This window comes from Saccopteryx leptura, chromosome 12, assembly GCF_036850995.1.
Source record: "Saccopteryx leptura isolate mSacLep1 chromosome 12, mSacLep1_pri_phased_curated, whole genome shotgun sequence".
Lineage (NCBI taxonomy): Eukaryota > Metazoa > Chordata > Mammalia > Chiroptera > Emballonuridae > Saccopteryx > Saccopteryx leptura.
Genome location: NC_089514.1, coordinates 23,882,346 through 23,896,749, shown reverse-complemented (window position 1 = coordinate 23,896,749; position 14,404 = coordinate 23,882,346). Strand labels below are relative to the sequence as shown.

General features: G+C 35.1%; 1 protein-coding gene across 3 annotated transcripts in view; it reads right to left on the bottom strand.

Moving 5' to 3' along the window:
* Window positions 1-14,404, bottom strand: part of DGKB (diacylglycerol kinase beta) — a 645,807-nt gene that overhangs the window by 344,171 nt on the left and 287,232 nt on the right. For all 3 annotated transcript variants that reach the window (XM_066354004.1, XM_066354003.1, XM_066354005.1), the window contains one exon: window positions 14,241-14,401. In XM_066354004.1, the coding sequence (XP_066210101.1) occupies window positions 14,241-14,401 (161 nt within the window). The remainder of the gene's footprint in view (window positions 1-14,240; window positions 14,402-14,404) is intronic.

Here is a 14,404-nt window from a genome sequence, read left to right as displayed (position 1 = left end):
TAATCAAAACTACAGTAAACTATTTTGAGTGATAAAGAAAATGCAGGAAAAGTTAATAGTAAAAATATTTAAGTTTGAATATTTTTTAAAAACTAAATATTTCTCTGGCTGTGAAAAAACAACTAAAATATAGCAAGCAGTTGCTTAATGAAAGAACAATTATTGCAATTTTATTAATAAAAGATGAACAAAATTTTGTTTCAGTCTTCTGGTACACTCTTCTTGTTGGAGTTTTAGTTGGTGCTAAAATCAAATTATAGGGTCCATTGTTTGTTTTTATATGTTGGACCTCTTTTTTAAGAAGTCTCAGTATTTTCTATTTGAAGTTTAATAAATAAATTATTTAATTATTCAGTAAAGAATATGCTACCTTATTTTTCTAAAAATAATTAAAAAGAATATAATGTGCCTAGTCAATAAAAGAGAAACTATACACAATCATAAGAAAATGATTTGAAGTATAGTTTTAATAAAATTTCATAAGTAAAATAAACTGCTTTGAGATAAAATTGCTAAGTATTCGAGATTAGTGATTGACAGTTTACTCAAATTATGTAAATCTTTCTTGAGATAAACATTTTAGAAGCAAATGTCCTATGAAACTGTATCTTCCAAAAGAAAATATGAAGTTGACTTTCCAAAAACATTTTATACCAGTATATCATTAATGTCATTATAAATTTCTTCTTGTTATAAAATGAGAATAAATATATTTCAAAACAAGCTCTTTCTATGAGAATTATAGATTTCATTTCACTTTTTCAATTTCTCAAATATATAATCACAGTTCCTTATTTAGAATCACATAAAAATTGTCAGTATAACAATAGAATTATTTTAGATCATTAAATTTAGCCAAAATAAACTTAATAAGAAGGTAGTAGGTTAAAATTATATCATACTTATAATACACAGTTAGATGAAGTAGAAAAACCAAAGATATGAGATTTTGTTCATGTTAAGAGGCCAACTTTCTTGACTTCAACAGCCAGACAAAAATATCAACAGTTTACATTTCTTTTTTTTTAAACTTGTATTTTAATCTTTTTTTTCTTTTATTAATTTTTAGAGAGGAGAGAGAGAGAGAGAGAGAGAGAGAGAGAGAGAGAGAGAGAGAGAAGGGGGAGGGATGAGCAGGAAGCATCAACTCCCATATGTACCTTGACCAGGCAAGCCCAGGGTTTTGAACCGGCGACCTCAGCATTCCAGTGTTTTATCCACTGCGCCACCACAGGTCAGGCTAATTTACATTTCTTAATCAGTCTGGACTCACAACTAAAATTCTAGTTAAGATATTTCCTTTGTATTTTTAGTAAAGGCATAGGAAAATATGTAATGTAAGAAAGAGCTGATGACTAAAGTAAGCAGTAACTATTTCCCTAACTTGAAATTTATAGTTATGTGAATTAAGTAGCCATATTTTTCCTACACTGATACAATAAGAGGCTCTTAGTGACTAATGCTGAAGGATATTAAATCACAACCACACAAATATCTATTTGATAGGACATTTGGTGGTAATATATATGGTGCACTAAAAGTCCACTTATCTTTGTCAGAGTTTTCCATACTCGGAGAGTAATTCTACAGTGAGCAAAGACCCACATCCAATTTCTGAAGTACTACTGTGGATCAGGTTTTCATTTTTCATATTGGCTTTCACTTTTTACACAGCGTGAGATACTAATTTGTTTCTGGATATGTTCTACAAAAATTGAGGACCTTTCCAGAAGCCTTTGAAATTCTTATTGCCTTGCTTGTTTCTGCTCACAGTGCTGACTTCTGTGTTGAAGAGTGTCCAAATTGGAACTTACTGGGATGATTAACAGCTGCTACAGAATCAATACACTATGTAGGGAAAACAGAATTGGGCTAAGATGGTCTTACATGAGCACTATTCTGTGGCTGAATATCCTTCGATGTCAGCAAGCCAAATATAATTTATGTTGGTGGAAGCATTTCCATGAATATAATCCATAGGGTTTTCAGATTCGGCCACAAAGACCTGGGCCTTGGGAAGATAATTCATAGGTTTAATTATGCATAATTATGCATATTCTCAGTTGCAAGGATAACTGCTAGATTTAGTGAGGGGTGGGTTTGCTTAAATCTTTCCATTATTTTAATATGCATTATGGTTGAGACACTAAGTCATGCTATTATTGTTACTGCAATCTGCCTCAAAAAGAGCCTTAGGTATTTTTCTCCACAAATTAAATAGAAAGGTAGTACAAATGTTTGTGTATCTGGTGTTTATATTCCTATGTCCAATTACAGAAAACTGGAATAGCTGCTGACATATGCCTTAAAGATCCTTTATATCTATTTTGATAGGGCTGCATACTCTTTACAATTACTTATACGCTTTACATGAACTTATTTTAACAAGTTTATAATAACAAGATAAATATGCTAACAGTCTCAAAGGAAATAAATTAATTCCCTGCGCCATTACTTATTTGTACCTCTTCCAACTAAGTTAAAGAGAAGATACAAACGTGTAATGTTTCACCTCCAGTATACTGGAATTCACATTTCTCTCTGGCACAGTGTTCATCTTTGTATCCACTGTAATGCTTGTCCCAGGAATTAAAGGAGGCACTCAGAAAGTATTTGCAGAATGAAATAAAAACAAACTCCTTTGTGACTAAAATACTAATCAGTATAAGGGCAACAAATGACTATAATAACACAATATTTTAGATTTCTGTGCAAATATAAGTACAGCATAAACCATATGATAATGTTAAGAGACATTATTCAACAATGCCATTTATAGATCTTAGTAAATGTCCCATAAAGTGGTTTCTACCTTTTTAACTGGATCCTCCACTAGAAATACCTCTGCCCTCCCTGATAGTGCATGTAAAACTTTCATTATTGTAATATGACACATATTGCTTCAGTAAATATGTCACAGGAAAGAAAACAATTAATGTTTAAAGGGATCTAAAATAGCCTGACCAGGCAGTGGCGCAGTGGACAGAGCATTGGACTGGGATGCGGACGACCCAGGTTCGAGACCCCAAGGTTGCCAGCTTGAGCGTGGGCTCATCTGGTTTGAGCAAAGCTCACCAGCCTGGACCCAAGGTCGCTGGCTTGAGAAAGGGGTTACTCGGTCTGCTGAAGGCCCACGGTCAAGGCACATATGAGAAAGCAATCAATGAACAACTAAAACGCCACAACGAAAAACTAACGATTGATGCTTCTCATCTCTCTCCATTCTCATCTGTCTGTCCTTATCTATCCCTCTCTCTGACTCTCTCTCTGTCTCTGTAACAAAAAAAACAAAAACAAAAAAAAGTTGCATATAAAGGAATCTAAAATTTTTGTGTGTGTGTGTGAGGCAGCTGCCATTAATTTGAACTACATCCTTTGCATATTGAGTATGCAAACTTTCTTCCTTTCTGTGCTGTTAGGAAAAGTAAATGTTTTTGAACAGGGAGTTATCATGGAGTATGGAGTATAAAGTCCCCAGATACATGGGTTCCTAGCAGCATTTAATCCAGAAATTGACTATCCAGCTCAAAGACACAAGAACAGAAACACAACAAAGCTGGAGCAATGTTGTTATGAATTAAGAAAGTCATAATTACCAACAAAACCAGAAATCTGGAATATTGTAATACAGAGGGCCTTGAGACCTTTAGTTATGCATAAGCCTTATCCCCAAAGGGGAGAGAGCCAAAGACAAAGTGGAGCTTTAGGAAGCAAATAGAAAAAACATCATGTGAAATAGAATTTATATTTTACCAAAAAGTATTTCCCATCCAACAGTAAAGTTGTTATGCACTATGTGTACATTTAGTATAGTACTCCCCCTTATTTGTGGAGAATGTTCCAAGACCCAGTAGATGCCTAAAATCACGGATAATACCCAGCACCCTACCCTTACACACACACACACACACACACACACACACACACACACACACACACACACACACAATACTACAAACAGTCATTGAGGTGTTTTTTTTTCTATACATATATATACTTATGGCTTCATCACTATTCTTTTGCTTTGAGGCCATTATTAAGTGCAATAAGGATTATTTGGATTCAAGCACTGCAATACCACAGCAGCTGATCTGATAAGCCATACAGTTACTAAGAGACCAATGGAGCATAGTGGATAAGCTGGACAAAGGGATGACTCATGTCCCTGGTGAGACTGTGAGACTTCATCACACTACTAAGAACAGTACTTACTTTAAAACTTATGATTGTTTGTTTCGGAAATTTCTCCTTCAATATTTTGAGTTCACATTTAAAAATGAGTAAATCAACTATGGAAGCAAAACCACAGATAAGAGGGAACTAGTACTGTACATACATCTTCTCCTTCAGACTATTTACTGCTATTTGAAATTCACTTGTTTTATGGTGTAGAACCCAATGAAAATATGCACGTAAGAAGAACTGAAGTTTTGTCTGTCCTATATTCTTCAATGCTGGTTTCTGCTGTATACATAAAGGTCACTCACATAAACAAAAAGAAATTGTATAAATGACTGAAACAGAAAAAAAAAATAATACATGAAACAAAAAGAACATCAACAGAACAGTAGCTACAGATTAGTAAAGCCTATCTACTTAAAATGTGATCTAAACAAATGAAATTACATCGTATCTCAAATCATTATTAAAATAATTCTTTAAGAGGCAGGGAAATAGAGCAGGTTAAAAGTTAATATTTAAATGAGAATTTAAGCATCCTGGTAATAACTTACAGGTTGAGAAGTATTTAAATACATTTAAATAATCCTGTAAAATTTTAAAGATTATCTGTGATCCTACAACATTTCTGAATTACAGTTAGAGAAAGTTTCATTCGCCTTTCCATATTCCCACAGATCAAAAGTTAATATTGTTAACATTTTGGTATATATATATATATATGTGCTGACTCTTTTATATGTCTTTAGAGGCAGAGCTATGAAACCATTCATATTTTATCACCATTATCATCCTAACACTTATTAAGCACCAGTGCTATGTATTATTGGAAGAGCTTTGGGATTCCTTAACGTAATCCCAACCACCTCCTTTAGATAGATTCTATATTAACCCCATCTACAAACTAAATAGGATAAATAGGGCTTCTACTACAAATAATTTGTCTTTGTGATGTATCATTATAATTTTTGGAATTCTTTATGTACTATGTATCACTTTCAAATTCATAAACATTTAAGTTTGTCCCAATTTTATGTCAGTAAATATAATTGGTGAAGTTTTGGCTTTTATATTATTTATTTCTGTAAATGGATCCTTAGAAATGGAATTGATGACCCAAAGGGTATTCACATTTTAAATTTTAACAGATACCATCCAATTATTCTCTAAAAGAATATTTTAATTTAGCAATCCATCACAATTATAAATATTTACATTTTTATATATATTTATTGACATTAGAGAATATCATTCCTTTTTATCTTTATAATAATCTGAAAAGCAACTTATGGTACTCTATTGTATTATTTTATAAATTAATAACATTAGAAATCTTTTTCATCTGGCTCTCATTGTAATTCTTTCTCATGAGTCACTCTTGCTGTTAGATGCTTATTTTTTATTAAATATTCCATACTTTAATTAACTCCATGTTTATTACTTGCATTGAAAATATTTTCTTTGCCTGACCTGTGGTGGTGCAGTGTATAAAACTTAGGCCTGTAACACCGAGGTTGCCGGTTTGAATCCCTGGGCTTACCTGGTCAAAGCACATTCAGGAAGCAACCAGAAAGAACTACTACAAGTAGGTGCTTCCTGCTTCTCCCCTTCTTTCACTCTCCTTCTCTTTCTTTCTCTACCTCTCTCTCCCCAATCCTCTCTAAAAATAAATCAATAAAATCTAAAATATATATATTTTTTATATATTGCTAATAAGTTTGAACAGTTGTTTTTTTAAACTGAAGATTATGAAAAGTAATTTTCTTTTCTTTTATAAGGTCTAGGATTCCTGTTTGTCTCACTCATGTTTTTCCTACCTAAGCAATATATTTCTACACTTTCTTCTAATATTTATAATTTTATTACCTCATTTTGCATTTTAATGTACTTTTACATGGGCATGAATGAAAATATAAATGTTTATTTAAATGGGTAAACAGTTCTGTCACCTAATTTACTGTGCACTTCCTACTTACCTAATGATTTGAAATTTCAACATCTAACATATTAAATTCTTTGCATATCTGTATATTTTTTGGTTTAATTTCATAATCTCTTATTATCAAAAATATTAATCAAAATATTAATCTATTTTTATGGTGCCATATTTTAGATAATGTAACATGTTAGTATACTGTATATAGCAAGAAAAATGAGCATTATAGGATATTAGTTATTTCAAAAAATTATTAAGCCATTTTTGTACAACTGTAAATAACCATTTAGCAAAACAACTGCCAATAATCCCATTAAATTCTTAGTAGAAATGGACTAAATGTATAAATAAATTTCAGGAGATTTGTTCTGTAAATACTATTAAATATTCTGAGAGAGAAATATGACTTCTTATTGTGCAGGTCTTATAACATTGCATAAAATTATTCAGTCTCTTTTTAACTAACTGTAAACCTTGGTATTTATGGTTTTCTGATATTGTTAACCAAACTGTATTCATATCAACATATTAATTAGTAATTTTATAAACGTAAGCTACAGTACCATTATTTTGTATGTCTAATTAGAATTTGGAACTACATGTTGATTTAATAGTTTTATTTTTAGTTGATGCATATTTTATTTACCTTATATTTGGTCTTATCACATTCAAATAATAATCATATATTTTCAATATATAAATGACTTAAAATCTTTATTTTTAAATTACTTCACTTTTCTAAAACTGTTAACTGAGGTGGTGATATAAAAATTTCAGTATCCTTCCTCACTGTATTTGGAATGTCTCTAGTCTGCCACTATTATACTGATGTTAGCTACTGATTTGATTTTTATAATGTTTTACATATTTTTCATTAGTTTTCAATTATAAAAACAAAAAACATAGTTTTCATTTAAAGTAAACATTATGCTAACATTGACCCATTTTGGTGTTCTTGAAATAATCTCTACTTGGTCAATAGGTTTTAGAACTTAAGTGCATTATTTGAATTTACGTGCTAATTTTTGTTATTTGCAGCTGTTTACTTATATTCACACATTGTATTTTCTTTGCTGGGTTATATTTATAGCTATTGATATTGAGGTTTACTAGCGATGTAAAATGAATGGAAAAAATTTCCATTTTAATCTATATTTCTCAAGTTTGTAAAACGTTACATCTCTGGCTCCTTCTCAAATCTCAGATTACTGAAATAGAAAACCCGGGTATGGGAATCATCAAACTGCATTTTAACACGTCCTTCAGGTGATTGTCATACTTGCTTAAGAGTCTGAGAACTACTAGCTTGGATTTGCTACTCCTCTCCTGTGGGCAAATGTCAGCTACATACATATATTTGGGTGAAAAATAATAATAATTCCATTTCTACTACATGATAAAGTTTATTGGCATAAAGATGCAAATGATATAGTCTTATAATTATTTAAATATTGTCCGTGGCTGAAGTTATATCTACTAACTTATTACCAGTGTACTTATTTCTTTTTGTTAAAAAATACTCACGGAAAGTGACATAAACAAAATGACGGAATAAGAATTTTCAGCCATAATCCCCATCAACAGAACACGGGTTCTGACAACCACTCACCCATGAGTTGGAGTTCAGCTGAGAGTGAGAGTATCATGCATGACAGATGAGCTTTCCAAGCCTGGCACGACGTGCCCAAGAGGTGGCTTCTTTCAAGCCTTGGCCAGAATCCGGGGGCGGGCATCGTAAGCAGAGTGGTTAGGAGAGACTTAGAAGGGATGGCACAGGTGGGAGAGGCGAGGACTCGCATTCTGAAAGGCTTGGACCTCGATGAGGAAAGTGCATCCTAGGACCTCTCCACCGAATTCATCACGAGCCGTGCACAGCTCAACTAGGACCCTGCCTCAACTAGCCTAAGTGGTCCCCTGATGCTTTGTCTGCCTAGCCCAGCCGCCTACGTGGGCAGGCTGCACTGCAGGCCCTTGCGAGGGCCTCCTGCTGGCCTTAGTGCGTGCCCCCTGGCGGGCGAGCAAGCCTAAGCACACAGCTCGTGGCACGTGCTGCCAGCTGGATCAACTCTGCAGGATTGGAGGAAGGCCCGCATGTTAAGCACTTCAGGCGCTGACTGCCCTCTCAAGGCAATACACACAGGAGCCAATCAGCGCCCAGCCAGGCTTTGCAGGATGGAGAGAAGGAACAGGATTTTAACAATCACTCCTCCACACCCCCTCCCCTACACACACACACACACACACACACACACACAGTCCAAAGGGAGCAAGGGCCGCGGAGTGGGTACATCCAGTGGTGGAATTCAAGTAATTTAGCAAGCGGTTCTCTGCCCTACTGACTGTTGTAGGTATAAAAAAATGATATACCAAAACGCGGCTTATTATTTAATGCATTTAATACTTAAATAAGAACAATAAAAGAAGTAAACTGAACTAGATGTTATAGGAAAGAGTTTTAAAATATTAATGAAAAAACATTAAATAAAACTGTTACTTATTTCCATATTGCTTCTGGATTCGCATCCTCACTTCTGCTGAAATAAACGCGAGGGAATTAAAATGTAGTATTTCATCAAAAGTATAATGAGTTTTATGAAATGAATGAATAAATATTACAAGCACAGTTCCGTTAAATATTTTTCACCTATGGAATGAATAAACATCATCACGGGCGCTTAGAACACGCTGTTGTGCAGATGAATGTTATAAAAGAGCAAGGAATGTAAATTTGTGATTTCCACATTGGGGCGGCTGCCCAGGCGCCTACCTTAGAGAGAGCCCTGATTACAAGTGCCTTTTTAATAACTGGTTTGCCGAACTCAATAAAAAATTAGGCATCGGTTCTGCCCAACGGGCCTGAACCAACCGGCTGAATCCCACCAATGGATACATGTATGGGAAAACTGAGAGAGAGCCTCAGAATCCCGAGCTGGGCTGACTGAGGAGGGTTTTCTGGACTGAGGGCAGTCAGTGAAAACTGCAGGAGGGGTGTGTCCTTCAAATGCAGTCTGACTGTGGCTCTTGACACGGCCCTGTAACCTGGCATCAGTCCCTCATAGCAATGGTCCTGGGGTGGTCCTGCCTGCTCAGGACCAGAGGGAGACACGCCATCCTACCCTGGCACGAGCCCAGCTGACAGCCAGACTGTGGCTACGGAAGCAGCCCTGTAACTGAACAGCCCCTCTCAACTACTACTCTGTAATAAACTTGTACTTCTCTATTTCCACATTCTAAGGTGTACACTTGCCAAGAGTCACTTCAATTATTTCTCGTGTGGTTTATGTCATTTTTAGTTTGTATTATAATTACATAACTTACACATATAAATGGAGAAATATGATCGCATACGATTGTTTTATATGGAAACAAATAAGATTTGGGATGATATACTATACATGCAATGCTAAAACTGCTATAGATTTATATATTTTTGCTATAGAATTAGAAGGAAAAGAGATCACTAGAAAATATTTTTAAAGCATTGAAAAGAAGAATTTTATACCCAGCTTGCTTCACGAGTGACTTTGAGGAGCTTTTATTCCACTTCAAAGAAACTAACAATGTAAATCAGAGATGGTTCATTATGGAATGCCTACAATACTTTGTTACATCCCCAGTCAGCTATCTACATTCAAGGAAATGACATTAGCTGCTCTTATAAGTGCAGACTGGTCAATTCAATTATGGTTATAGGTTTAAGATTAAAATGTCAAAGTTGTATGTATCATTTTCATGACGTATATTTTAACTTCAGTTAATGTCCAATGATGACGTCTGAAAGAAGAGCTCCTATTGCCAATAAATTGGACTACTTCATTGCTTGATTATAATTATTGACTTATTCAGTTGCCTCTCTTAAAAGACAAGCACCTCTGCTTGGCATCCAGGCTCTTTAAGACATGCAGCATCGGCCCTGGCCGGTTGGCTCAGCGGTAGAGCATCGGCCCGGCGTGCAGGAGTCCCGGGTTCGATTCCCGGCCAGGGCACACAGCTCGAGAGGCGCCCATTTGCTTCTCCACCCCTCCCCCTCTCCTTCCTCTCTGTCTCTCTCTTCCCCTCCCGCAGCGAGGCTCTATTGGAGCAAAGATGGCCCGGGCACTGGGGATGGCTTTGTGGCCTCTGCCTCAGGCGCTAGAATGGCTCTGGATGCAACAGAGTGATGCCCCAGAGGGGCAAAGCATCACCCCCTGGTGGGCATGCCCGGTGGATCCCAGTCAGGGGCATGCGGGAGTCTGTCTGACTGCCTCCCCGTTTCCAGCTTCGGAAAAATGAAAAAAAAAAAAAGACATGCAGCATCCACTTCTGCAACTGCCCTTTCTGTCATTCATTCCCGCCTGCTCTCCTTATATTCCTAGTACACTGACCTCGCAGGTCTTTTTCCCACCTCAAGCCTTAGACCTGCTTGGTATGTTCTTTCCATTTCTTTGGTGTTCAGTTCACTTATTACAGTCCCTACATTTTCTTTTTCCTTAAGTCAGCGGTTCTCAACCTGTGGGTCGCGACCCCATCCGGGGTCGAATGACCAAAACACAGGGGTCGCCTAAAGTCATCGGAAATACATATTTTATTTAAAAATGTATTGTATAATGGGTATGTATTTTCCAATGGCTTTAGGCGACCCCTGTGTTTTGGTCATTCGACCCCCGCCAGGGTCGCGATCCACAGGTTGAGAACCGCTGCCTTAAGTGCATCTTCAAGTAGGCCTTTCCTGACTACAAGATCCAAAATTGTTGTCTTTTATTCTAGCATGTGGAAACTTTTGTTTTCTTTCACAAAATTCATCACAATTAAAAAAAAAAATATATCGGTGCATGTTTTTTAATAAAGCTTCTCTCTCGCACAAAATTCCAAATTCTACTAATAAAGTGATCTGTCTCTTAATTCATTCTTATACCTCTAGGTCCTGACCCCACTCCACAAAATATACTCAGTTTTTTACTGCTGTTTTATTTGTTTATTAAGCAAATGAACGGATAACTAATTATCAGGAAAAACATAATGGTATATGTGATGGTACTGCAGTGGATAGACATTTCTTCTTGGGGTTTTTTAGATTATTTATAGTTATTTTATTGTTCAAAATCAGAATGAAAGACAACAGAGAGCAGAGTTTTAAATCAATTTCTATACTCCATGCTTCTGAGGCCCAGCTATAAATACAACCCCGTACAAGAATCCCCTCTCCCTTCACTTCAATATATGACTACTGATTACATAGATTTCTATCTTGTTCACTGACAGGCCTCAAACCATCCCTGAAATACATAGTAGGTGCTAAATTAATATGCCATTTTTTGAAAGACAACCACTGTAGAACAATATCTATTTTCAGAGTTAATTATGATTTCAGAATTATTTCTACTTTTTATGGCTAACATTTAAAGGTATTCTAAAGAAAAAAATTAGCAAAAACTGGCTAGTTACTTCTCGATTTCTCTTTTCCTTCTGGGAAAACAGAATTTCTTTCCCAGTCAATGGGTTGTAAGTGAGCATCTTCCAGGCCAGGCCCATAAAACAACAACAAACAAATAAAAAAACAAAAACACTATAATACTCTACTCTCTTTTTGTCACCAAATTGTTGCATAAACAGGGCTCTGTGTATCTACAGGAGAATGAAGCCACAGATGGAAGGGGCCTAGGATATCAACTGCTTATGTGGAGCACAGCCTCCTCCTAGTGATAACTCAGGCTGTCCTAACATGTGAGGGAAGATCTAATTTTCAGTTGTTGTCGTCCCACTGATGATAGTTTGGGGTTGTTTGTGCCTGCAGTCAACAAACTCTGACTAAAACAAGGGGCATATCAAAATGTATGCCATGTTTATCTATATATTTCTGATCATCACAGGTTTTCTAAACTTTTGAAGCAAGGTTATCCGTAAAGGGTAAAACATTACAGTCAGTCTATGAAGGGCGATAGTTGAAGTAACAAAGACAATGCTGGTAGGAGTGTCGAACTTTGAGAGTGTTTTGTAACAAGATGGTAATGGATTCCTACAGATCATTTCAAGTATAAATTATATCTCTCTTAAGCTTTCTCATGCTGGTAATAGCAAAAAAGTTGAAGTGTTCTCCTTCCCTTTTAATGTTCCAACTCCACTACTGATTGAATATTCAGAAAGAGCTTGAAAGAGGTGATTCATTTTATGTCATTGTTTTTTGGATTCATTGACTGGGGCAAGAGGAACACAAGTTGCTGAGGAGAACGCAGCCTTGCTATGTGACAGACAACACGTAAACTCTCTACAAGACGCACTGCTGTGATTGTGTCCTTGAATGTTGAACTTTTGTCTTGCTGAGGCACAGGTTACAATTAGAGAGAATGATACTCCTCTTTACACCCCTACTTCTCATGTTACTCTGAAAGAGACTCCTAGTCAAATGAAATAGGGCCCTTTGAGCGAAAACTCAATAAATAAAATAATACCCATTTAATTCTGTTCTGCCTCAAAGTCATAAATATATTTCATTACATATTATTTATTTAGGTCTTAAACTTTGCATTTCAAATCTAATAAGTACTTGAATATATCTAGTAATCGCCTATATAATGTAAAGTAGTTTTAACAAAATTGTCTCCTCTAAAAAAGCTAGTTCTTAAACACTGTCAATTAAGCAATCTGTCATTTCTCTAATGAGTTTTTCCCTCCTATATTTACTTTCAATATGTATCTCTATATCTCCACTGATGTTTCATTTATTTTTTCAAAATGCTATTCTATAATTCTCCAATCCACTGGTAGCATGTTTAATTTAGTAAAACAATTCTCCTTCTTTTTCTTTATTAAAATCAACTTACCCATTTTGTCAAAAATTTTTGGAATAGGTATTTAAGTTTGTCATAAAATTCATCTCTAATCTAAATTAATTATATATTAAATGCCTACACAATTTGCACATTATATTAAGCTAGCCTGTCTAAAAATAGAAAATGTCTTTATTTATTCTGATATTTTATGTCTTTGTAAAAAGTTTTAACATTTTCTATATCTAGGTCTCGTATATTCTTTATTAATTCCTATAAGTTTTGTTGTTTTTTAAATATTTTTACTGATTATTGCTAACAGAATAGTATTAAATATTTAAGTTGATTTTATATTTCTCAACTTTGCTATACTTTCATATTTATTTCATACATTTTCAGTTGAGATAGTACTTTTTTCTGATTATGGGTTTTTTTATATTATCACCCTTTATTATTTGGAATTTTCTGCACAATATTTTTTATAAAATTAATTTTGGAATATATATATATATATGAAATCACTGTTTTTTTAAAATTATTATTATTGAGAGGTGGAGAGGCAGAGAGACAAATTCCTGCATGTGCCCTGACTCGAATCCATCAGGCAAGCCCCCTATGGGGTAATGCTCTGCTTATCTGTGGCTGTTGCTCCATTGCTCAGCAATCAAGCTATTTTAGCTAGCACCTTAGGCGAGGTCATGGTGTCATTCTAAGTACCCGGGTCCAAATTGCTCAAATGAGCCATGACTGTGGGAGGAAGAGAGAGAAAGAAAGAAAGAGAGAGAGAGAGAGAGAGAGAAAAGGGGGAGGGAGGAAGAGGCAGGTGGTCACTTCTCCTTGTGCCCAACCAGGAATTGAACCTGGGACTTCCACACACCAGGGCAATGCTCTAACGCTGAGCCAACTGGACAGGGCCACTATTATATTTCTTAAGGATTAAAATTTCAATAACTCTTTTGATTGCCAAATGACATTTTACTTCCAATCTAAGGTTTTCAAGAAAATAAATAAAAAATTAAAAGTTAGCCTTTTGACTCATTAAACACTTGAGAATAGTAGCAACATTTTTAGACTTCAGACCTAACCATAAATTTAAACATGTCTATAGCAGTTTATAAATATATTATAATATAGATCTGAAAATAAGATGAAATTTAAAACATTGCTTTCACATTTTTACTAATGTAGAACTTTAGCTTATACTCTAAAACTTATTATTAAACCCTTATCATATATCATTCTAACCCTATTAGAAGAGGTGTTTTGCTGACACTAAGACAAAATAAATTACTTATAATCAGTATATCTTTATAGTGTAAGGTTTACAGACAGTGGTTATCCAGGACTGGTAAAAAAGAACATTCAACAGAAAATCTTACCACGCCAATGGAAAAGTAGTTGTTGATGATACTGTAAGGCACTGGGTCTCCCTTCTCATCTTTGTCATTAGGTATGACTTCAAACATCCATCTGTCCAACATGATTTCTGTGCTGTTTTCAATGTCTTTTAGGATTTTCATCAGATTTTCACCTTCATAACCTA